Source organism: Cynocephalus volans, chromosome 15 (assembly GCF_027409185.1).
Source record: "Cynocephalus volans isolate mCynVol1 chromosome 15, mCynVol1.pri, whole genome shotgun sequence".
NCBI lineage: Eukaryota > Metazoa > Chordata > Mammalia > Dermoptera > Cynocephalidae > Cynocephalus > Cynocephalus volans.
The window spans coordinates 16,778,879-16,804,552 of NC_084474.1; the positions used below are offsets into that span (position 1 = coordinate 16,778,879).

Consider the following 25,674-nt stretch of genomic DNA (forward strand, 5'->3'; position numbering starts at 1 on the left):
AGATATTTAGGGGTTAAACTTGTGATATGGATTTTCTACCTTGCCTTACCACTATTTGAGTGTTTATCAGCAAAAGAGATGAATTTTTCTGTTTCTATATTTAGTTTAAAATGAGTTCTGAGTGGAATAAGAAAATTCAAGTTAAATCCCTGTTCAACAAATAAATATTATGAGCACGTCTATGTGTAGCAAAAACTTTCATGCTCAGGCAGATAACTTATTTATTACAAATTTTCACATACAGTTTTTTACTGTAACAAAGAAATAAAGATGGTTATTGGGATTTACCGGAATCTGGTAATTTAAAATATTCTTTGTTTAATATAATGTAGCTGTCTCGAAGTGATTCTAAGTGGGGTACCTTGCAAACAAATGATACTTCCTTGAGTATTTTCTCCTAGAACGCTTAAAAGTACTTCTAATTCCATTTGAAATTATATCTAAAGTTTCAGCCAAAACCTCGTTGTCTCTAGCTCCTACACCTTTTGGTGCAACCATATGAAATGACCATTTTGGTAGGAGAAAGGGTCAAGTATTGGCAATTTCATATGGTTCAGTTTAATAACCTTTCAGATGAGTGGAACAATTCTTTTGCAGAGGGCAAGAGATACATGGAAAAAGGAGATTGGCTGCTGATATGCTAATTTTAAATTTAGCATTCATAAGTTTTAAATATTTCTTCGTAATCAACATGGGCCAGGAAACACTGCTTCTGATAGTTGTGGCTTTCTATAGCTGCTCATTTTGCATTCAGATGGCGCTCTTTGCCTTTAAGACAAAAGTCAAAAATAATCACAGAGACCATCTTCATTCTCAGCTCTGTTCACTGATTTGATTAACTGGGAGTTATTATTTGACTCATTTTTCTATTGTCAACTCATCCACATTTCCATAGGAATTGGGATTTTGGATTATTCTTTCTTGAGTGTGTGAGACACACAATTCAACCCGCTCCTATCTACTGTCACACAATTGTTTCTTTTTCTAATTGATTTTGGTGTGTTGGTGAAGCTATTTTGTGTTATTATTGCTGCTTCTCTTGGACGGGCTTTAATTGAGGTCCAGAATTCTTTGGAGTGCGTTTACCATTCCCTCCCCGACTTTCCTCTGAGCTACAAGCTCGAGGGCTACAGTGCAGGTGTCCGTGCCCAGGCTGTATTCCAGCTTCCTTAAAGGTGGTGGATTCCTTAGGCAACAGCTCACTGTCCTAGAGCCTCAGGTTGGTAAGAGGGCATCTCAGAGTCCCAGGAAAGAATGTCTGTGGCCACGGCAGCCATCGATCCCTACTGTCCCCGAGCACTTTTGCTATGAAATCTATTTGGGATTTCTCATCTGCCTGGATCTGTTCTGTAGAGACTGATGGATCACCAAATAGAATATGGTCACGCATGGTAAGAGTTTTTATTGATGATGTAGTTTCTTTTATTTACATTTGTTTTTACTGTATTTGGTATTGACTTTCAACACTCTTCTCTACCCTGGCTGCACAGCTGCTCTAGAAAAGCTGTAAACAACATAGCACTTTCCTGTACAAACCACCTGTCAAAGTCAAAGCTGCTGGTTCTCATCCCAGTAATGAACCTTCTCAGTTTAGACAATGCAAGTGAAAAATTTACTATCATAATATAATAAATAAAAGACATTAGTTAATTAGTAGTGCTAGTATATTTCTAAAATACTAAACAGACAAACAATAAACTGTGAACTTAATCACAGGAGTTCTTATACAGTTTCAAGACAGGAAAATTAGAGCTCTCAGCTACAGTCATTTTAATAATCACATTGGATCTGCATTATTTATTAGTTATTACATGCTCAAGTGATTCAAGGTTGTACAATGCCTAAAATCATTCCAAAGAAAGCATACTTTTTGTCTTCTTAATTCTGACTGGATTACATGATGCACATATTTGTAGTTAGTTAAATTGCTAAATTTATTTCACACAGTCCACCAAAGAGACATCAACCATTCTCTTGATTTCCAACCAGATTAACTTTCTTGATGCAAACCATTATAAGGGAGTCATGTGCTAGCTCTTTTTGATGCAAAAGCTAGGCAAACCCTCTGCCAGATTCTCATTGTTTTTGGTACCCTAGCACACCTCTAGTATCCTTGGAATTCTCTTGGAAGACCCAGGAATTCCAGAAAGAGAAGTAGCTCATAGAGGCCAAAAGACAGCAAGAATCTCAATTTCTATCAGCAGCTTTCAAATTTGGAAGGGTTTCCCTGTTTCTCGTGCTGTTACTCACCTTTCATTTTTAGATGTAGTCTTGAGAGTACGTTTCCCTTTACTTCCTCTCACCCCTAGTTCAATTCTTAAATGTTTTCTGGATTTTGTGAAAAGCATGCAGCTTAAGGAATTCTGATATGTTCAACTTTAATGGAGGGGGAGGGGGGCGGGGAGGTGTCAGACTTGACTAAAACCAGCTGATAACCAAGAAACAACCATGAAGGACAAGTCCGTTTAGTCTTGGAGCTTGAGTAAATTTGGGGGTGATTCTCTGATATATTGTACGAAGAAAGAAAGTTCTTAAATATAATAGATTTTTTGTTTACATCAACCAAAGAAATGCAAAATAAGAATTGGTTACTTTAATGAGCTGCTAAATGAAAAGCAGGTCTGGCTTTATTCATATCACTGTAAAAACTAAATAATAAAGTATTCACACCAAGCGTGAATTTCTTTTTTTCCGCCAGCAAAAGTTAAGACATCAAAGAAACTTCTTTCAAATACTAACAAATTTACTTACAAACACCTATATTTATTATTTCATAAATAGGCGCAACAGGTTCCATAAAAAAAAGATTAAATACAGACACAGTATGAAGAAACAATAATACCAGAGCCATATGTAAAGGTTATAATTTAGCTGGTTTCAATCTGTTTCTGCATCTAATAAAATACCAGGTAAGCATTTGGCAGTTTTATACATAAAAGGACTTAAATGACATTTACTAACCATTACACAAAAAGTGATACAAAAAAGCAATTTTTCTGCAGTACAAAATAAATGTGTTTGCCCTTCTGTTAACACTAGTTTCTTTTTGTCTGGTCAATGAGACAAAGCCAATTTGTCTTTAAATTAAAATCATTTGGGAATACTTTTTTTCCCCCCAAATATTTTGAAAATATAGAACTATTAGTCAGTTGCTTTAAAAATGAAGTAAAAATATGAATGTTTGCCAATTTAACCCCTATTGTGAAATCAATAAACTGGAATGAGCCAGTTTCGAATTACAATTTAGCTACAAAAACATTCACATTTTATACTCTAGGAGAGTGTAACATAGATGCTATTTACAAACTTGCTATGACTGCTACATCAAGCCATTTAAAAAGTCTTTAGTAGTTTCATATAAACACCCATTATGAAAAGCAATGGAAAATCCAGGACTTTTATCCGAGACATCTACAGTTGCTAAGGCAGTTACTAGAGCGCAGCACTTCACAGCAAAAAACCAACATAAAATCTGAACGGTCCAAATTTCCTTCAGGGAAGAAGAGAAACAATGTCCATAAAGGATTAAAAAAATAATAAAGAAGCATAACTATCTCTTCCAGAGTGGGGGACCCACAAGCTCAAATGGTCCTAGGTGCTTAGCAACTTGTATTTTCTAATACAATGGAGAACTGCCTTGACTGCACAAAGCAATCCACGGTGAAAAGACTTCCCTGAATTCCTCAGTGGAAAGAAGAGGTGTTCTGATTTTCAGGTAAGGTACAGTGCTTTGTCCCTCTGCATGCCCCTGTAGGCAGAGAAAACAGATAAACAATTCCTCATTACAAGACAGCCTGCGCTACAGGTGACAATGGGGGCTGAATGGCTTTGAATTATCTGCCCTAGATTGAGGCACAGAGCTATGCACTGAGAAAGTACACAGTTAGGTAGCCTATATCTGAAATGAACAGCGATCTAAAGGCATTTATTCTTGGGAGGGCTAGAAGACTGCTTAAAAATTTCTAAAGTGGTGTGTTCTGGTTTCATGAACGTGGAACCATCCCCAATCATGTTTCTGAAAGCAGGTAGAACAAACAGACCATCAACACGGGAGCAGGGCATGGCACGAATGCTATGAGTACTGTCCACCACTAGGTGGCGATGACTGGCTGCTTACCCACTACTGCAGTAGTCATTCCAGTCCACGGGCTGGGGGGGAGGATTTCTGCACCCCGATCGCACATACTCCATTGCTTGGGTGACAACTTGTGCAGCTGTAGATGTAGGATTGATAATAGTCTGATAGTCGGGTTGAAGAGTAAATCCCTGAAAGGGAAAGCAAATCTGTGAATAAGGATCAAATTGCCTTTTTAAGAAGAAAAGCATCTAAATATTTATCCATTCATTGCAAACACACTAGGTCTTCTTGCTCTGTCTCAGGAAAGACCTATCAGAAGAGTCCAGCAAACTTAAAGGTAGAAAAGAAATGCTCACAACCTGATTCTCCCTTCTCCCTATCTTTCCTTCATTTAACTGTGTGTCAGAAAACCTTCAATTGTACTCTTGAGCAGATAAATTGAATTGAGAAGCAATTTAAAATATAGAGAAGCCAACTCAGTCAAAACAAAGAGAGAAAGGGCCTAAACCCTCAAAGTTTATGTTTTCTATCAAATCTAAGGATACATTAATAGTTAATCCCCAGAATATGCAACAGAATCTTTTTTGAAGGATTCAGGCAGCAGGTGGCTGAGTGTTTTATTAGACTACACCTATTCACATATTGTTCTCAAAACCCTTTTTCTTCATTCAGTCACAAAGAGACCATCTGCTTCTTCTTTCATTTATATTTCTCTCAGCTAAAAAATTTCAACCAAAGCTTTTTAATAGTTGTTGAAATAATATAGGGGAAGAGTTTCAAAACAACTTGCCATTGGAAAACACAGACAGGGAGAAGTGTAACACAGAGCAAATATTTTTTAATTGAAAAGTCTATTAACTAGCAAACAATAACCAGACTTCAGGAAGATTCTTTTTTAATACACTAGTATAGTGAAGTGTTGACTTTTAATCCTAACAAAGCTATTAAAAATTCAAGAACAGAATCTTTGAAGTATATAGCTATATCTGGTAAACAAAAAGTATTATATGCTAAGATTTATTTTTAGCTTATCTGGTGAATTCAAGAGCAGCATATGCAAGCTTTGCTGGAAATGACCAAAAAAGCAACTTAATTAATCTCATGGTTGTCTCTGCAGCAGATTCCATCCATGGTTTTTAAGCACTAGAAAAATCAGGAGATTTAAAAATGAACTGTTCTCTATTTACTTTCAGGAAGCTTTTTTTTTTTTAATGCAGACCATTGCTGAGTTTTTACTTTTTTTTTTTTTTAATTCATCAGGTTGATCGGAGGATTGATTTTTAACTAAGGATATTTCCTTTGACTTTTATTCATGTTTGGGTGTCCCTTTGTAAAGACTTGAAGACACCTATTATAAAATGTCCTCAGTTCTCAATATTGGCTTCATGATATTAATTATTTTCTACTCAAATGATAAAGACTTCAAGTCAATGTCCACTCTGGCTCCCACCCAAACTGTGGAGAAACACAAAACTTTGAATGATTGGAAACAAATAATTGAAAAGCGGAGAATTCACCCAGACTAGTTATTTGACCTCACACAGACTAGAAGGAACAGAACATTTCCTAAGTTAACAACTGGCTTGTGGGAAAGAAGTTTGTCTGTGCACACACCATCTGCAGCTCAAGCTATAAATGTCTTCCAGAATGGTAAAGTGAAAGTAAGGGGTGTATCTGGCTGTTGCATCTCCAGTCCTTTTATCCAGGCTGAATTCCTCTTTCTCCAGACCATCCCAGGTCTCCATCATGAAAGCAGTCTCACCAGTGTCATTAAAATGCCTTCATTACAACATGGTTCTGTGATATTGCCCAGATTTCTCGACTTTTCTCCCTAGTGTCTAGGGTGATACTAGGCAAAGAGCAGGAAAAGTTTCCAGAGACAGGAGCCTGGATCGACTTCCTTTATTAAGCCCCCATCATAAGGGCTGCTGTAAGGACCCTGAGATCAGACAGTGTTTGAAGTGCTTATTGGATATTGTCAGGGCCTAGCCCATAGAAGCGGTTCAATAAATCATGTTTTTCAATACGTAAAGTTTAGTGCAGACTGTTTGATACTATGTTGGAAAGGCACAGTGTATATAAAGGTGTAAATTCCAGGGCTTTTCTTTTTAATGTGAAGTTCTCCATATTGTATTTTTACACAATTGATAAAATGTAACCTAAAAGTAAACAAGTCTCAAAAAAAGAGTAGTTAAAAATACCTTGAATCAGTTGAAGGTATAGAACGATGCGAAAAAAGCAAAAAACAAACAAAAAAACACAAACAAAATCCAACAACAGCAACAAAACCCCATCTTTCCTTCCACCCCCCCAAAAACCCAACAGAACAAACAAACAAACAAACAACAGAAACCACCGTTGTTTTTTTTCTATCCAGTGAAAATACTAGTAGTTCCTCAGGGTGGTGAGAAAATATTAGAAAACATTATTTATGTTATTAGTTTAAGAGTAAATGGATGATTTCAGTTTACAAAACCAAAATTATGTTATCTACAAAGTTTACAGATTTAACATTCAGCTGACTTTAATGTTTAAATTTAAGACCACTAATATCAAAACAACCAAAGGCCAAGAAAAAATAAAAGCAACGCCTAAACTAACATTATTTAACATTATTTTACTTTCAATTTAGAAAATGAAACATTCTTCTGAATACTATATGCAAAGAGATGCTGAGGCCAAACTCAGAGCTAAGTTCATTTTTATTATTGATGTAAATATGAAACAATAATTATGATATAAATTTTTTGAAAAATGTTTGCTTAGCAGTCTAATTAAACAAGACTGAATATTTTGCATTTTAATGCTCAGGAGAAAAATCACCAACTGTTTTGTAACATGCCTGGAATTTTAAATTTCATTTTCTGGTGCCAGATTGAAATAAAAATAGGAAACATGATAAAGATTAATTTGATGTCAGAAGGGACATTTGCTCTTTAATTAGATTTCTGTAGGCCTAGCAGTTTTGTTGTGCCACCATAGCAAGTCCAAAAAAGCCTGCAGCACCACCAAACAGTGATCCTCATATCCACACTTTACCGGGAACTAATTTCATTTCCTGCCTGTCTGGAGAGGTATTTTCAACAGACATCAATGTTTTTGTCTTCACGACTGATTTATTCATCAATCTCAATGTGATTTTTTTAAACCTTTAAATTACACCCAAATCCTAAAGCAGCTGTTTATTACACAAGGAAATTGAAAATCTGTCTGTGCGATATCATACAAAGATTTTTTCTTAAGGTTATAAAGGAAGTTGACAGATATTAATGATTTTTTTTTTCTCTTGACCTCATTCAACAATATAGTGAGCAGAAAAAAAGGAAGAAAACTGGACAAAAAAAGCAGGTCCTTGGGTTCAGCCCATAAAATATTATTCTAGAAAAAAAATGATACTATTATTCCTGGTAGACTATACAATCATTTTTGCAGGATACATTCATTTAAAAAATGATAATGAAATAGCTTAAGTAATACTGAAATATGAGACATTACTTTAAAAATAACAGTAGCCATTAACTAATGTTCTACTCTGTCCCTCTTTCTCTTTTTTTTCGAGTTTGAATATGTGAATGTGGTCCCCATCTGAGGAAGCAAACATCTCCAGGTAAAGGCGGTTTGCATGGTCAATCAGACGGGTCAGATTTTACGCATAACTTGGGTCTACATCTGCAGCTAAGGACTAACTGATGACTAATCGCTGGCCCCGATAGATTGTCGTGATTGTAGTATATTAAGTGACATTGGGGGTGATGCACTCTTTGATTCTGGTTTTAGGATTATCAATTTACTGGGGCTGTCAGGCTCCTTAACCTGCAGGATCCTACTCCAGTCACCTGTCGGTAAACCTGACCTTGGTCCTCTGCTGCCCCCTCTTCACCTGCTTCCTCTGGCCTCCTTTCCATCTCCTGGACAAGCCACACTCGGCCCCAGCTGCCGCTCTGTGGGAATGTCCCCCCACACCCTTCTCTCCTCTTCTCATCCCTCAGGTCTCTGTGCCAGACCTTGAGAGGGGCCTTACTTGTCCATCCTCGCTACAGGCTCTGCCGCTCCTCCATGCACCCTGCAGTCTGCCTTCCTGTTTTATTTTTCTCCTGGGATCTTCATTCATTGTTTATCTTTTTACCACCCCTCTCCCCCAGCTCTATGGGGGCAGGGGTCTCATTACCTGTTTTCATTTATTACTCAGTTTCCAAGACCTAGACAGTGCCTGGCACATGAAAGGAGTCCAATGAATGTTTTTTGACACCTAAATTTTTAAAAACTTTCAATGGATTGATATTCTACAACCTAACATGCAATTCCTTCTAACAGTTATACACCTTAACTATTTATTTGTTTATTACTCAAAAAGCATTTTATTGACTACCTACCATGATCAAGGCACTATTAAAAGTGATTTTGTTCAATATAATCTTTGTAGCAAGTTACTGTCCACTTTGGGTTCATGCCATTTTGTCCTTCATTAATAGTACAAATTGAAGTCAGATACCATCTCAGTAAGAACACTTTTCGAGATACATGAACAGAATTGACTTAATGACTGATGAGTAACCTGTTCAATGTAATGCTTTATTTTTTCCTGTCTAGTTAAGACTCTGTATGAAAAGGCAAATCTCTTGAATTTTTATATGTTGCCTTGTGTAACTCTGAAATATTTGAAAACTACTCAGGATCACTCATCCAAGGCTTTAGTATAATAGAAAAAGGAACTGTCTCCAAATGGATAAATTAAAAGAAAAGGTCTTCCCTTTGGACTCTGTCTGCTCTGGCCCTCAGCTCAGTGAGAAGCTTGAGCCTTTGGAATTCTTTCCTGGGAAGAAACAGCCCCCAACTACTGTGCCATGAGCAAAACATGGGCCCTTGCCCAGGCAGCACCCTCTAGCAGAGGTCAACTGACCCAACCAAAGGTGGTGTCCCTCAAACTATTAATTCTTTATGCAAACACTGTTGGTTCATTAAAATGCAAGGACACCAAAGAATGTCTCTTTTATCGTGAGAAACTTGACCCTGTGAATATCACTTGGTCACAAACACCACGGTAGATAGGCAAGGTGGCAGAAGTTAGCTTTCCCATAACCTTCTTCTCTAGTAAGTCAACAACTAGTTCACTGAATGTAGGTAAGAAAGTTATCGATATGGCTTAGGGACCAAGAAAGACTTCAGTAAGGAGATGAGTCCCTTCGCTCTCCATAACAATTTTGATTTTAGAACTAACTGGGATTTAGAGACCCTCCACATAATTAGGAAAAACAGGTTTTCTAACATAAACATTGGTTTCCTCATCTGTAAAATGAACATAATGCTAGCACTTGTACTATATACTTTCTGAGAATTAAAATAAGGTAATATATCAAAGCATTGGGTTTGTTATTGTCAACTTCCAGAAATCCTGTCTACAAAAATAATAAAAAAAATGAATTGGGGCTAAATATATTTGATTTCTCTGTCTGCCTCCCCTCCCCACTTCCTCTGGTCCAACTATAGACTCTAATTCCATGGAGGGCTAGATGGTAACTCTGTAGGAAGGCTATGTTTGCATTATTTACTTAGCGCTCTGAAAACAATAGAGTAACTGATTCAGTGATAGCTAAATTTGATATGATTTGTAGTTTCTAACTTTATCAATTTACAAAACCAGTTTTTAAGATTTTTGTATGCTTTATGTTCAGTTTAGTTTATATTGTTTGCTTCTCATTTTCACATTTTGAAATAACACCAACGTTCAAAAGGAAAATTTGATTTTAGAGAACAGTTAAGCTAAGATCACACACAAATGGTTTCGATCGTGGGGGAGCGGATAGAGAGGCTTCCAAACTTCTTGTTTTTTCCAATTTTTGCAGAAGCTAGATAACTATTTTTAAATAAAAGTCTGGTTAAAATTTCCGGTTCTTAGGACTTTCAGAATTCCACCAAATTTGATGTTGGACCTCTTTTTATTTTGCAGCGGTTACTGTATTCAACAAGCATACCAGTGAGGACTTTCTCATTTCCAAATAATATTAAAAAAAAAAAATTGTAGAAGTCTCTATTCCAAAGAGATCTTTGGCGGCACTTGTCATCTTAAAATAACAAATTTTTTACTCAAAAAACCAGAAAACAAGCAGAGTGATTTGAAAGGTGAAGCAAAATGGATATGATGGAAAAGAAACCAGTGATTATGAAAAGAAGAAACTATCGATTGCTGTGATGGTCTGATGCTGACCAACTCACCACTTGCAAATTACTTTTTAGAAAGAAGGTATTTATTGAATATCTTCAATTCTCTCTCTCTCTCTATTTGAACAGAACAGAAAACACATATCCCCCTCCTTTGCTGGATGAACAGCCCCCCAGCCCTTTGGAGGAGGCGTGCTAACTCAGTCCCGTGCTGGCACTTACTTGCTGCATGGTGGGTGAGTGTAAGGCAGACTGGACCTGCATGGGGAGCTGGTTCCCGATGGGTTGCTGCATGGCGAGTGGCTGGTGTTGCTGCATGTTGAGATGCTGGTGAAGAGGTGGGCTGATCTGGAGGGGAGGAGGTGGGGACACAGCCATGTTTGCTATAGAGACAGTCACTGGCATTTGGTTATTCGGCTTGGGTGCTATGTTCCTGGGGAGACTAGGATGCATGGCAGTTAGGTGAGGATTCATTCCTGGTTGTTGGTGATAGTGGGAACTTAGGTACAGAGCTGAGTGGGCCTGGCTGGGCCCATGGAACACTGACGGCTTTGAATTGATCAGCTGAGGAGGTTGAGATGTCTTCACATCAACAGGTTCACTGTAGCTCTGTTAAAGAAACAAACATGAGCAGAGTTAAGAGACTAGTACACGGAGAGTTGATTCTATAAGCAAGATGCTCTGTGAGTTTACTCATGAACGTTCCGGAGAATCAAACCCATTACTACTCTTGACTTTCTTATCTAAGACTTCCTCCACCATTATTTACGATATGGCTTATATAACACTGAGCTTATTTTACCTCTTTTATAAAATCTAAAACAATCTACAATGACATTTTGCTCCTTTGCCTAAATGCTACACTCTAACTTCGTAACTTTTCTTATAATCCAAAGATAAAAAGATGGGAGTGGGATGGGTGCCATCATTGCTCTAATGGGAAATACAAACGCAGCTCATGGGGAAAGTAATTCAGTTCTGGTGTTTTTCTGTTGATTATATGTTTAGTTTTTTTTAAAAGTTATTTATTTATTTTATTTAAAATATTTTAACATTTACTTGTATATATTTGTGGGGTACAGTGCATTGTTTTAATACATCTGTGAACTGCGCAGTGATTCACTTAAGGTAGATAGCATAGTTTTGTACCCATTAGTCCACCACGAGATGTTTAGTTTTTTATTTTTCCTTTTTATATTGTCAAAGACATTTTGCCTAAACATTTGCACAAAGAAAACAAAGCTGGTTGATGAATTGATGAAAATGGATATGGAAGAAAAGAGTTCTGAAATACCTCTCTGAGGTCATATAAGACTACATTACTATATCTTCAGAGTAACTGTAGAACTCATCTTGATTTTTTTTAAAGAAGCTGGTGATGAATTGTCTCTCTTAATGAAGTGGATAAAAATAATCTCTCTTAGAAACTTTAGACTCCATCATAAATTAATATAATTTTGCCCTAGGTTTTTTCCCACCTTCATATAATCATTTCCTCATAATCTTTTAATTGACTTAAGAACTAGACATTTCGGTGGAAGCTGAAAAGAATCTAGAATTCACCCTGAGGCATCTCCTCTTGGATACAAACCTACCTCCAACTGATGCGGCCTTCTGAAATAGGAATAAATGTTTAGATTCCCTATCCTCTGCATTAACATTAAAAATGTCAAAAATTGTCCACCCAAAAATTTTGACGGGAGGCTTTAGACCAAAGATTTATTAAATGTATAGCTCCTAAAAGGTGCTTTCAATTAAAAAAAACCCAAACGACTTTTAAGTAACACGTTTTTCTGCTTTCATTTAAAAATCCTTATTGTTGATGTGCAGAATAATTAACAATTCAAGGAAAAGTCCAAATGAGTTAATTCAGGCTGTGTAAACAGTGACTATTTCTTCATCAGAATAACATGTACTGCAGCTGATAATGCTGCAAAAGTCATTCCATATATGCCAAGAAGATTCTGTGTTTATTGTGTGTCTGTGTGTTTAAAAGTCATCTGGGAAAGTGTTTTCATTGTGTTTGGATTCCCTCTTTTTCAGCTTATTGCAGAAGAGTTAATTTCATTTTTTGGTTCCAGACGGTCAACTTCATATGGGAAAGAAACTACATCTAAAAATTAATATGTGTTGGTGCATCTTTATTTTTTGCTTTATAGTTGTTGTTTTTAATTTAAAAAGAATAAAGACCACTCACATTTCCCATATAATTGAAGCTATGAAACACGTGTAATTGAAAAATGTTTTCAAAAAGAATAAAGACCACTCACATTTCCCATATAATTGAAACTATGAAACACGTGTAATTGAAAAATGTTTTCAAAAAGAATAAAGACCACTCACATTTCCCATATAATTGAAACTATGAAACACGTGTAATTGAAAAATGTTTTCATTTTTAATTTCATATACCTCATTACTAGAAAATGAGGTGATTATTGACTATAGAAATAAAAATGTTGAATTCAAAATAACAATGAATCTTAAATAATAGCATGGATATAGGGACAGAGATACAAACATATAGATTTATACAAATAAATAGCAACAAAACCTGAGATACTTTATTGCCAAACTTGTAAAAGCTCTGTTTTTTGTAAGTGATCAAACATAAAACATTTTCTCTATCCAGCCATTTATTTTTCATTTATCTTCTCCATGCCAAAGCATGTGATGACCAGTCCTGCTGGTCTTCAAAATGGGTTCATTTTGAAATAGCAGTAACTTTTAACCACTAGAAACACTATTGGCAAACTCAAGTTAGATTTCCAAAAATAATGATTCAGACAACACTTGAAACATAATTTTTAACATAGAGGGAGGAAATATTTTGAGAAGTTACATTGTTTATCTTTGCTTTCCAAATTGCTCAATGTGAGAAGATAAATATGGTGTCAAGCCATGTGCCTACACATGGCAGGCACTTCAGTAGTTCTCTCCTTGTATTCTGTTCAAGGAAGGGATCTTTTTCATGGCAGGGGCTTGAGTCTCCGTAGCCCATGCATCCAGCACAGTGCAAAGTACACAGAGAACACAAACATGTTTTCTGAAGGAGTGAATGAGTTATCTTGAGCAACACTGCATGTAGTCACTGTTGTCTTTGCTGAGACCTCTTGACACGACATGCCATTCCTCTTGCCAAAGAAAGAGAAAGGTTCTGAAAGCTTGGAAAACCCACAGAATATCAGATGGATCTCCCCACTTGCTTCTCTGTTCTCAGCATGACCCATCGTCTTCCTCAAGCAATGAGAAATTGCAGCTCTTAGCTCCGCCTTTTGGTTAGGTACACTGCCCCTTTGCATCACTGGCTCTTGGGTGGATGGGGGCAGCAGAGAAGTCTGCTGTATTCCACCGATACTATGAGAATTTGTATTTTTATGCACAGGTCCACTTATTTAGATGGGAAAAAAATCTGCTTCCAGCTTCACTTCTCATTAATTATTAATCTGACTAATACAATAGACCATCTATTAATTACAGAGTTATTTTATTGTTTTGGAAGACAGGTAGAATAAGTTCATTTTCAATAGCAAACTGCCATAAATTCATAATCAGATTAAATGGAAATATGAAGAAATTATAAATTTAATATACTCTCACTGTCATTTTCTTCCAATTAAACTATGAAAGCAAAGCTACAATTTTGCAAATCAATTATATTGCATTTGAAGATCTCTATACCTACCATTCAGAAATTAAAACTATTTTCTCATACATACTAAACCAAATTTGTTTCTATTTTCAAACACATTAACCACTTTTATTTAGTGGTGAGGTCTTGTGTTGGTCACCTGAGAAATGAGATTTTACCAGTGTATACGCAACTGAAAATCAACCTTTGATTTCAAGATTTTCAGGGTAGGAGCTTGTTCTTGCTGTTCTGAGCATAGTGGTCCCCCCTAATTGGTGGTTTTGCTTTCCATTACCTCAGTTACCCACAGTCAACCACAGCCAGAAAACAGGCGAGTATAGAACCATGAGATATTTTGAGAGAGAGAGAGACCAAATTTACACAACGTTCATTATAGTACATTATTATAATTCTATTTTTTTATTAGTTACTGTTATTAATCTCTTACTGTACCTAATCTATAAATTAAACTTTATCACAGGTATGTACATATAGGCCAGAACAGTAAATATAGGGTTTGGTACTATTTATAGTTTCAGTCCTCCACTGGGGGTCCTGGAATGTATCATGGATAAGGGGGGACTACTGTATGTTCTCTTTCCCATTTGTTTTGAACCACAGATTCTGAAAGACTTTTTGTACAAGTTAAAAGGGAGGCAGTGGTGGTAGAGACCTTTTGGTCTCATCAGCAGGGGCTTCCTTTGCCATTGCAAATGTACAACAGACACAGCTCGATAAGACTTAAGATACTTCTTAGTAACCAAGCTGTTGATAATCCAAGATAGTTTCAATCCCATTTACTTTGTACAGTGAAAATAATACTTCATAGTGTATAAATGCCCCCATTCAGGAATGATATATGCTATAAAAATGAAAGATTGACAAAGCAATTGTTATTTAAAATAATGAAGTATAAACACAAGACATAAAACTCAATGGAAGCAAAAACATAGAAGTTGCCGAACCAAATCAAATCAATAGTCCATCTAATTGGATTCTTGTTTTCAGCATTGACCAATACTCGAGACACTGAAAATTAAACAAAATTTATGCACCTACTCAATTGTGCATTGTTACTTTTAGAAGGAAAATTCTTCCTGGTCCTTGCAGGTGATTAACTTATACCCTGAAGCATGAGATTTTATTATCTTTAAATCACAATCTGGGTTTACAGAGCTGCAAATTTTATGTTAACAGTCATAAAATGATCCATCCCATTTTCAAATTCAGACTAACATTTGTCTCAATAGCTCTCCATGGTGTTGGGAAAATAGAACAGTTTGGTCAGGGCCCTCACCTCGGGTCCAGTTGGATGTGGTTCAGCATCCTTTGTAAGCAAATTGTGTGTGTGTGTGTGTGTGTGTGTGTGTGTGTGTGTGTGTGTGTGTGTGTGTGTGTGTGTGTGTGTGTGTGTGTGTGTAGTTAGTGCGCATGCATGTGCCAGTGTATCTTTTTAGGTTTGTTGCTGTTATTGTGTTCTTCAGGGAGAGAGAGAGAGAGAGAGAGAGAGAGAGAGAGAGAGAGGAGAGAGAGAGAGAGAGAGAGAGTTTTAGTGAAGCAGGCAGGTGGGCATCGGCCTTGGGTGTCCGCCCCATGCAGCCATGCTTTCCAACCTAAGGCTCCAAGGATCTTTTGGCCAGTTACCTAGCTCATAGACCTGCATGAAGGGGTCTGGTGACCCAGCCTGGTGTGTGTGGGGTCTGGGGACTCAGCCTGGCATGTGAAGGCTTTGTGGCCCAGTCTGGACAATGGGCTCGAGGGGTCTGTGAGCTCCAGACCCAACCCTAGCTCAACAATCGGCCCAGTTGGTGCAGGATTACTGGCAGGTAAAAGAGCCCAACAACTGGCATGGTTGAGTAGCTTTACAATTGGCACCACAAACAGGATTAAGAGCTAGACAATTGGCTCTGTCAGGATTCCAGACATTAGCCGTGGCTCCACAAATTGGTGTCATCAGCAGGATTACACCACAATTGGTGTAATCTGCGACAAGATTCTGAGCAGGTACAAGAGCTGAAAGCCCTTGGAAAAGGGAGGAAATGTGGCTACCTTTGAATATGCTCTGCCCTATGGCCACCTTCCTGTTGACTGGGATCTGGTTGCTGCACACTGTACTGCAAGGCAGCATAGACCAGGCACTACAGCAGAAAACCCCTTGGGAGCAAGAGGAAATGTGACTGTCTTTGAGTGTGTGGTGCCCAGTGGCCACTTTTCTGCTGACTGGAGCCTGGCTATTTATTGCTCACTGTGCTGCAAACTGATCGAGACTGTGGCAGAAAGGAGTTGTTGGAAGCATGGATAAATGTCCTGGAGGACGATGTGCAGCAGCTGGCCACTCCTGCCTCTCACACCAGGGAAGATGACCAACCCAGTGGTGAGCTGGGGAAAACCGTGCGTCTCCAGGCATGACGTTTTGTGCATGAGAAACTGAGACTGTAAAGCAGCAGAAACAGGGAGACTTGCTGGCTGCTTGGGGGTTGCAGCTATGAGACCTAGGGGTGGATGATGTAACGTGCTTTAGAGACTATGTAGTAAATGCATGTTGCATTTGTCTGAAGGCAAAAGGCTTGGAGGGCGCCACTTAAATCCAATGGCCAGCTGGGTGCCGTAAAACCTGAGAAAAGAGTGCCACATGCAGATGGACAGATGACCCGAGGATGGGTGCCCCTTCAGAATTTCAAGTATGTTTTCACCTGGTGAAAAGGTAGAAAAGTTAGTTTCCTTTACTATGTGCCTGTCTCTGTGGCAGTAGCTGCAAAAGAGCCACAGATATGCCCAGGAGCAGGGCAGTGACTCCTTGATGGACTGGGTGAATGCAGCTGTTTGAACTGTGGACGAATGCTACAAAACTGCCTGAGACGGAGTGAGTAGCTGGTGTAAGCCAAGCTGATTGAGGTAATTCAAAAGGCAGACTGTAAAAGCAGAGAGCAGGAGAAAAACACGAGGGTGAAGCAGATAAACTGTTTGCTAAAGACATTATCTTGGTGGTGGGGCACCTAGATGTTAATAGCTGAGACAATGAGAAAAGCGCTGCAGGCATTTCAGAAGTCTGGAAGGGTGCCCCACCCATCACAGGCCTTGAGGGCATTTGAGAAGTTTGGGAGAGCACCTCTCCCATCCTAGGAGAACTGAGTTTGTCCTGGAGGGCAGACCTGAGGTGTCATTGCCCTCGGCAAACTGCTCCCTGCATCCCAGCAGCTCTGGCTGGAGCAATCCTGCCTCAGCACCTCTGAAGAGAAAAAAGCCAAAAACGTTGGTGGCATTCACATTGTGTTTTTTTTTTTTTTAAATGAGTACTGGCTTCTACTTAAAGTCACCAGCTGCTTTTATTTATTTATTTATTTATTTTTCGTGACCGGCACTCAGCCAGTGAGTGCACCGGTCATTCCTATATAGGATCCGAACCCGCGGCGGGAGCATCGCTGCGCTCCTAGCGCAGCACGCTACCGAGTGCGCCACGGGCTCGGCCCCACATTGTGTTTTTGAACTTGCATGCCGGCAGTATGTGAGAGCAGTGGAGGTGTGAGAGCCTCCACCTAGATTTCAGAAGATGTATGAAAAAGTTGGAGGACTCAGGTGGAGACCTGCTGCAGGGGTGGAGCTGCTGCACAGGTCATCTACAGAGTGATGTGGAGCAGAAAGGTGGGGTCAAAGCCCCCCAAAAGAACTCCCACTGAGGAAACGTCTAGTGGAGCCAGGATTGTGGGACTGCGACTAGGAGCCCAGAACCGTGGAGCTACTGGCAGCATGCAGCGCCAGCTTGGAAAAGCCGCACACACCAGGCAGCTCAATGGTCTGCACTTGGCAGAGCTGTAGGAGCGAGGTTGCCCAATGCTTTGGGGATCCAGGTGCCCCAGTGTGCTTAATGTTTGCCCTGTTTGGGTTTTGGATTTGTCTGGGGACTGTTTTTCCTTTCTATTCCTCCTTTCTGGAATGGTCATGTGTACCCAGTGTCTGTCCCACTGTATCTTGGAAGTAGATACACTTGTTTTTGACTCTTTACAGGTTCACGGCTGGAAGGACTTTTGCTTTTGGTCTCAGACGAGACTTTGGACTTTTGAATTGGTGCTGCAAGACTTTTGGGACTGGGATGGAATGTGTAGTATGTGAATGTAGGGTCATTCATCCTCGCTGAGGGAACATCATGGAAGATTCTGAACGCATAGATTGTACGGCAGGACCCTGAAGGGGTGGATTGTTGGGAAAATAGAATAGTCTGGTCAGGGCCTTCACCTCAGGTCCAGTTGCGTGTGATTCAGCATCCTTTCTAAGCAAATTGTGTCTGTGTGTGTGTGTAGTTAGTGCACATGCACGCCAATGTATCTTTTTAGTTTTGTTGCTGTTCTTGTGTTCTTCGGAGAGAGAGACAGAGAGAGAGAGGGAGGTAGAGGAGGGAGAGAGAGAGAGTTTTAGTGGAGCAGGCAGGCGGGCGTTGGCTTTGGGTGTCCACCCCACACAGCCATGCTTTCCAACTATGGCTCCAAGGATCTTTTGGCCGGTTACCTAGCTCATAGACCTGCGTGAAGGGGTCTGGTGACCCAGCCTGGTGTGTGTGGGGTCTGGGGACTCAGCCTGGCATGTGAAGGCTTTGTGGACCAGTCTGGACAATGGGCTCGAGGGGTCTGTGAGCTCCAGACCCAGCCCTAGCTTGACAATTGGCCCAGCTGGTGCAAGATTACCAGCAGGTAAAAGAGCCCGACAACTGGTGTGGGAGCCTAGCTTTACATATGGCATGAATTCTTTAAGTTTACCTCATCCTATAAAAAAGAAATCATTTCTTTTGTTTCAAATTCACTCTTTAATTGAACTGAACATTGGGTTTCCTTACCATTGATCATGACAACAGAGAACTTTCTTCATTTAATTCAATATTGTCCTGAACTATACATTTAAAAAAGTTTCCACTGTCCCTTATAAGTTTTGGAGCCTTAGTTCACGAACTACTCCTTAAGGTAGAAAAAAAATCTCATATTTGATGTGTGACCTTAAAGTCATGAATCTGATTGCTTTTACTTAACGCAGCAGAACCCAGTCATCCAATGCCTTTTCCTCCCAGGCTGGCGCTTCTGAAAAGCTGTACACTTATTTCAATAATGCTGCTTTTACTTGGGATATTTGGGAGGTTCCCTGCTGGAATTTTCTTCAGAGCCTGTGGGACACTGTTTTACATATCCTCAGACAACTCTTTGTCTTTTGATGGTGAATTTGACTTTTGGAAACAGCTAATAGTCACTTGAAGCCAAGTCTGTGGGTTATGTCTGGGTGATTTGGGGGGAAAAGAATGAGGTGTGAAAACAATGTAACAAGATTGCTTTTCTAATGCGGCTCGTAAACTTTTCCTGACTGCAGTTCTAAAAGAGAGTTTCAGAAATCCTTTGAACTCTGGGAGCAACCATAAAATAAGTCTGCAGTTCTCCCAAGGTGACTACTTTGAATGCAACACTCATTTTGGGAATATAAATTCTGTTCTATGTGGTAAAAGGAAACTAGTTCCATTGCTTTAAAGTTATACATTGTTTTTAGCATAATAATTTAGACTCATGTCTAGGAATTCCTGAGTCTATGGAAAAACTATATTTCCTTAAACTTTATTTAATAACTCAACCCCATATGACCTTCAATAGAGTGTAAAACTACTTAAGTTAGGAAGCCCTAGCCTTCTAATAGCATACATTCTTGGCCCTCTTTACAGAGTTCATAAAGATCATTTCAATTAAGAAGCCTGTGTAGATGAACGTATTTTTGTTTATATCAAGATCATTTCTTATATTTATCTATGAAGCAAATTAAAAAAAATTTTAATGTCACTTTAAAATTTCTTTGGATCAAAGTAAATTGCAGACAAATTGAAGATATGATCCAGATAAATTTTTGATGATATACATATCTTTTCCAACTCCTTTGCACACATATCAATAATGCTAAAATAAAATTAATCATAGTAAAAATAGTTTATATTTATTAAGTGATTCCTATGTTCAGGATCCTAAACCATGCTGTTTATTTTTAAATTTTAAAAATTTTATTTTATTGCGGTAAAAACACTCAACATGAGATCTACCCTCTTAATAAATTTTTAAGTGAACAATATGGTACCGTTGACTGTAGGTCCAATGTTGGGCAGCAGATCTCTAGAGCTAACTAATCTTGCTTGACTAAAACTATGCCCATTGATTAGTAACTCCTCATTTTCCCTTCCCCAGTCCCTGGAAACCACCATTTTCACTCTTTGATACTATGAATGTGACTACTTTAGATACCTCATGTAAGTGGAATTATGCAGTATTTGTCATTCTGTGACTGACTTATTTCATTAGCCTAATGTCCTCAGGTGAACCATGCTGTTTATATAGATTTTCTTATTTTGCCCTCATGGAAACCCTGGGATGTAGGTCCTATTATCGTCTTTGTTTAACACTTGAATAAACTGAGACTGAGAGCATCTAAGTAACTGATGAAGACATGCAGTTAGGAAGTGGGAAGCCTAGTATTTGAACCCAGATCTATTCGCCCCCAGTGACTGCAGATGTTTCTGCCCTCTGAGGCCTCTCCTGGTATGACAGGGATGGTGCTTTTCAAGGTCCCCTAACATGTGTCCCTTGACTCCATGTGAAACCACAGAGGTTGAAGATACCTTAGAGCCTTCCTTCAATCCTTACTGACAGCCTTTGCTTCTGCTTTTAAATTTCTCTACGGAAGAAATTGTTTACTCTAGCTATTCAAGAATTTAGCAGTGCCCCCTGTTCAAATTAAATCCCCCTAGTTTGAAATGGCACCTATTTAAAATGGACTGTGAGTAATCACTTCCTCTGCCTAATGCCCATTGTGGGCCTGAACACCCCTAAATCTGAGTTCTGGGTTTAATAATCTCGAATCCTTTTTTCTCTGTTACCACCTTTTAACCTCTGAACTTTCAGCTACTTTTATGACTTTTTCCAACTTTCCCCTTTAAACTGTAGAGCTTAGAATTGGGTATGTGATCCTGGGTTCTGACTGGCCCTGTTGGCAACACTCTGTGATCCTGCTGGTGCATCCTGCAATTCTGAGGTGCTTGCACAGAGGGGTGGCTGGTGCTGGGCAGTACTGGGACTGGCTCTGCACGACCAGGTGAGGCATCCACCCCACTGGAAGAGCCTGGTGCAGAGCAGTGGCTTCCAAACGTTCTGTAGGCTCAGATTCCTCTGAAGGTCTCTGGTCAGCTGCTGGTGGTGGGAGACAGTGGCTGAGAGTGGGCAGCCTTCTGGACCCCAGCCTCGCGTAAGCCAGGGCAGCTTTACTCTTAGCTGTTTAATATGTCAGAGTTGGCAGGGAATTTTATTTGAGATAATAAGAGATTCTGGTTCTGAAGATAAAAACATTTGACAATCACTCAGGGTGGAGAGAAGCCTACAAGCTTTGAGGAGTTTGAGCCCTCATCTGCCACTAGCAGCGTCTCCTCACTGTGGGCAAACCAGTGAATCTTTCTGCTAGAAAATGGGTCGAGCCACAACCTACTGTGCAGGGTTGTTGTGATGATGAGCAGAATGTATGTAAAATGCCTAGCAGGTGTGCGTGCACATAGAAGCTACTCAGTAGCAGGGTATTATTTATATTTGTGTTATTATTGAAAAACTTTCAATAGCCTGTGAAAAAGTGCTGGCATTGGCACATGGGCACTTAGAAGGACCAGAGTTAGAACATTCATTTACTAGGACTGAGCGTTGTTTTTTTTTTTAAACTGGTAGATTGCAATTTTATTCAAGCCTGGAGTCATGCAAATTAATATGCTGGATTGGATGGTACTTGGTACATTTAAACTAAAGAAGTAATAATTGAAAGTGGAGGAGCATTGCTAATCCTGTGACTCATTCATAGGCAAAGTCAACGGTAACTGGCTGTTTCTGTTTTTGATTATGTTCTGTAAGAAGCAGCAAATTAGAGTACAGCTTCAAACCTTTCGAGTATCATGAAACCTCCTGCTTGGGTCTGTTGTACTCTTCTCTGTTTTTAGCACCCAGCCCTGTGCCTGACATGCAGCAGGCGTCACGCAGTCCTGCACTGGATGCCGAGTCCGGCCCAGAGTGGAAGCAGTGAGAAGCGGTAGGCTGTGACGTGGCCACGAATGACTGAGAAGATCTGTTAGCCTGGATTGCAAAGCCTTATTTGGTGAAATGAATGTACTGTATAGAAAACAGGTACCCAAATATGTAGCTCTCAAGGAGCAAATCAAAGTTGCTGGTAAGAACTTTGGAAAGTGGGCATGGTGCTCTGGCTAACAGAGTTTTCATGAACCAAAACGACCTTAGAAGAGACAATGTCAGTGCTATGCCCTGACTTTGGGGCAGTGGGTGTTTTAGGGACACAGGAGGGAAGCATGGCCGGCAGGAGATGAGGGTAGTACAGGTCACCGCGGGCCTCGGTTACTGGTTCTGCATGATACCTTTCCTCTTCAGTGAACTACTGGTAATCAAGCCTACTTCAAGGGATAAACTGTGAGGATTAAGGGAGCTCATGCACATAAAGTGATCTTTTAAAAATATAAATCCAATCATGCCATCCCCGACTGACACTCATTCAGTGGTTTCCCTTTGCCCTGACAATAAACCCCAGCTCCTTTCAGTGTTCTGCAAGGCTTTCAGGACCTGGCTCCTGCCCATCTTCTCAGCTTCATCTCAAAGCACACTCTGTCTGCTCGCTCCACTCCAGCCACACTGCCTGCCTCTCCACTCAAGGAGCTTTGCCACCCTGCGCTTCTGCACTTGCTGTAGTGCTGTCTGGCCCAGGCTCCCCTCAGACTCTGGTTCTGCAAGCTCCTGTCTCCTGTTGGTCCCCATGTCACCTTTTCAAGGAGGCCTTTGCAGTCCACTCTAGCTGCTATCTTGCTTTATTTCCTTCAGAACGCTTAGATTCTCAATGATCGTTATCATTTATTAGTTTATATTTTCATTATTTATTGGTCTCCCCTGACTAAAGAGAAAGTTCTTTAAGTATAAGGAACAAATTTGCTTGTTCTCCACTGCATTCTGTCAGCCTGGCACAGTGCTTGGCACAGACCACACGCCCAGGAAAGTCTGTCAAATGAATACATGAATGGGAGAAAGGGAAGAAAATGGAGTTGGGCTGGCACATGGTGGTGTATCATGTAGCATTTTCTATTTGCTCCTTTAAATATTTCAGAATAGGAAAATACTTTATAACATAGTAAAAATATTATAACATAGAAAATAACATATGTTCAAATATGAATGGCTATTATTTGTGTGTCATAATTGAAACAGAAAATAAATGGATTTTTATATACATTACCATATGCTATGGGAGGAAAGGCTGGTAATTTTCTGTAGGTGCCTAGAAAGTTACACTGCAAATACCACTCACTCTGACAACATCAAAGGGTCATTTTTCCAACCTGGAAAGGGTGTTTGTAACTTTCCTTCAATTTGTATACACACAATAGATAGTTGTACATAAATAGATATTCAAGAGCTCCAGCAAAATTCCAACTGCCAAAGAGAAGAAAAATGTCAGAGTAAGCTGTAAAAAAAGTGCTTGGATTTTTAAATGTAGAAATGGCAATTTGCAGCGTTTATACAAATTGCCATATACTGCAGGTTGCAACTCTGAGACTGAACGGTAAGAAAAGTTGCAGCTCAGAGCAAATCTGAGGACACTTGTTCTGAAAGTAAAGGCTTAGTCAGTATTATAGCATTCTGGCAATCTGCATGTCATTAACTAAAGTGCTTTGTATTGGGATTGAGACTTCATGTATTGATTTTCTCATATGTCAAATGCTCAGACTAAAACTTTATTTAAAACATTCAAAAAGAAATTTATCTTGGATGATAAAAGAAGAATTCTTTTTTATTAAAGTCCCCCCTATATTTTTGGCATATTAATCTGTAACAATATCAACATGACTATTTATTCTAATGGCTAGATGGACCTAATATTTTGTACTTTATTTTTTGTTAGAATTTTACATGCATTCTTTGAATCCTATATATATACAGAAATGTGAGATAGTATCAATAGAAAATATAAATAGCTTCAAAAAGAGTAAGATAAATTAGAAAATGTGAGATTTATAGTAAGATAATACAGCAAGTGCTCATGGTCAGCTCTGTGCCCAGTGAACATGTATAATCAATAATAATATTAATAAAAAAGATTAAATCATAAATAGTAAGTTTCCCTCCAATGTCATACCTTAGAAGTAGAACATAAGGTTGGATTAGGCCAATACTGTTCTGAAATGTCATATGCGTTTACAGTTTGTACCCTCTTTTCTTCTTTGCGTCATTATATGCAGTATATATTTTCCTCAATAAAAAAACTAATTTGTGCAATTATTTTAGAGTTGTTAGCATTGGAATGGATATTTGTGAATGAAGAAAGTATTTCTGTGAGTGAATGTGATGAAGTTCAGAGCCCTGGGCCACAGTGAGCAAAATGACAGCCAGGTTTGGACTTGAGATGACAAGGTTTTGAGCACTTACAGACTTAGCATGTCTCTCTGAGGCCACCTCCCTGAGATCTCTATAAGGGGAAATGTATTTTTAATAACACCAGACCAAGAAAAGTCAACTCTTGAGTATTTAGAACAGGAAGAGCTAGTGTTTACATGGTGCTTTTATTTTTAAACAAAATGATTTTTTTTTCCTGGCCAACTTACTTCCTAATAATGTTGTAATGAGACTAGAACTTCAAGCAATTGGCATCTCCGTAAAGGCTAATGGGATGGGGTGGGGGAGGAAATTTAAGAGCGGGACAGGGAGAAGTAGAAAGTTGGCTCCGGATTAAGAATGTGCTGTGACTAATCCACAAAACCAATAATCCACAGGTAGACAGTATTTTACAAAAGGCCAGAGGATGCTGCTCCGGTCTTTCAGTAATGAACAAATATTTCCATAACATATAGCTTTTTAAAGAGTTTACTTTTTTTAAAATCATGCTAAAGTGATCATTTATGCTTTTAAATGACTATCAAAGTGTGCACCAAGATGGCCACAATCTGTCATAGTACTACACAATTGCACGTTACCTTGGATACAAGGCTGGCTCTGTAGGCCGCTAGTTGCTTCAGGTACTCCTTCTTTGCAGCCTCGGTTTTCTTTTTATAGACCTGTAACAACAACAAAGAGTCTTCAATTAGAAAATGCATCTGCTTTTGTTTTCAGAGAAGTACAATACAGAATGATAATTGCACACACACACACACACACACACACACACAATTACATAATATAATAATATATTTCTCCCCAAAGATTGCATTTTCTTACTGAAACAGATTTTTAAGAACTATGGCAATAGACTAGGTAAGTAGATGATTAACAATAGTAAAATTTTACGTTTTACATAGAGCATATGAAAAGACTTATTTGGGTTACTTTGAGAGTGGAAGTGGTTGGCTTAGAAAGATACTTTTGATGAAGGTTCCCCGGGAAACCACACGTTAGTAAATAAGGCATTCATATTTATATAATGAGCAGAAAATTCTCTAGTGCACTCATATCCTGATATATATGTTCCATGCTAAATACAAAAACAAAGACAGGATTTGAAGATGATAACTCATGTTCAATAAGCAAATCAAAGGAAATGTAATGGAGTTTGCAGGTTCATCACTATTTTGAGATTTTGAGCCTTGAAGCTGTATTTTCAAAAACTCAGGAATCAGCAATGGCAGTCAAGGACACATTTGGGAGTAGAATGGGGACCCCAAGTGGCTGAGGCACATGCATTCCACTCTGTGCAGGCTGCTCTGGCCATGCCCTTTCGAACGAAAGAAAACACTGGATAACGTGGATCTGTGGACACCTTATTT

The 25,674-nt window shown here is 38.9% G+C and overlaps 1 protein-coding gene across 1 annotated transcript in view; it reads right to left on the reverse strand.

Moving 5' to 3' along the window:
• Nucleotides 1–3,711: 3,711 nt before the first annotated feature.
• TOX (thymocyte selection associated high mobility group box) overlaps nucleotides 3,712–25,674 on the reverse strand; it is a 285,457-nt gene continuing 263,494 nt past the window's right edge. The window contains exons 6-9 of the mRNA XM_063080055.1: nucleotides 24,889–24,969; nucleotides 10,460–10,846; nucleotides 4,118–4,266; nucleotides 3,712–3,748 (exon numbers count right to left, since the gene is read on the reverse strand). Coding sequence (XP_062936125.1) covers nucleotides 3,712–3,748; nucleotides 4,118–4,266; nucleotides 10,460–10,846; nucleotides 24,889–24,969 — 654 coding nt within the window. The remainder of the gene's footprint in view (nucleotides 3,749–4,117; nucleotides 4,267–10,459; nucleotides 10,847–24,888; nucleotides 24,970–25,674) is intronic.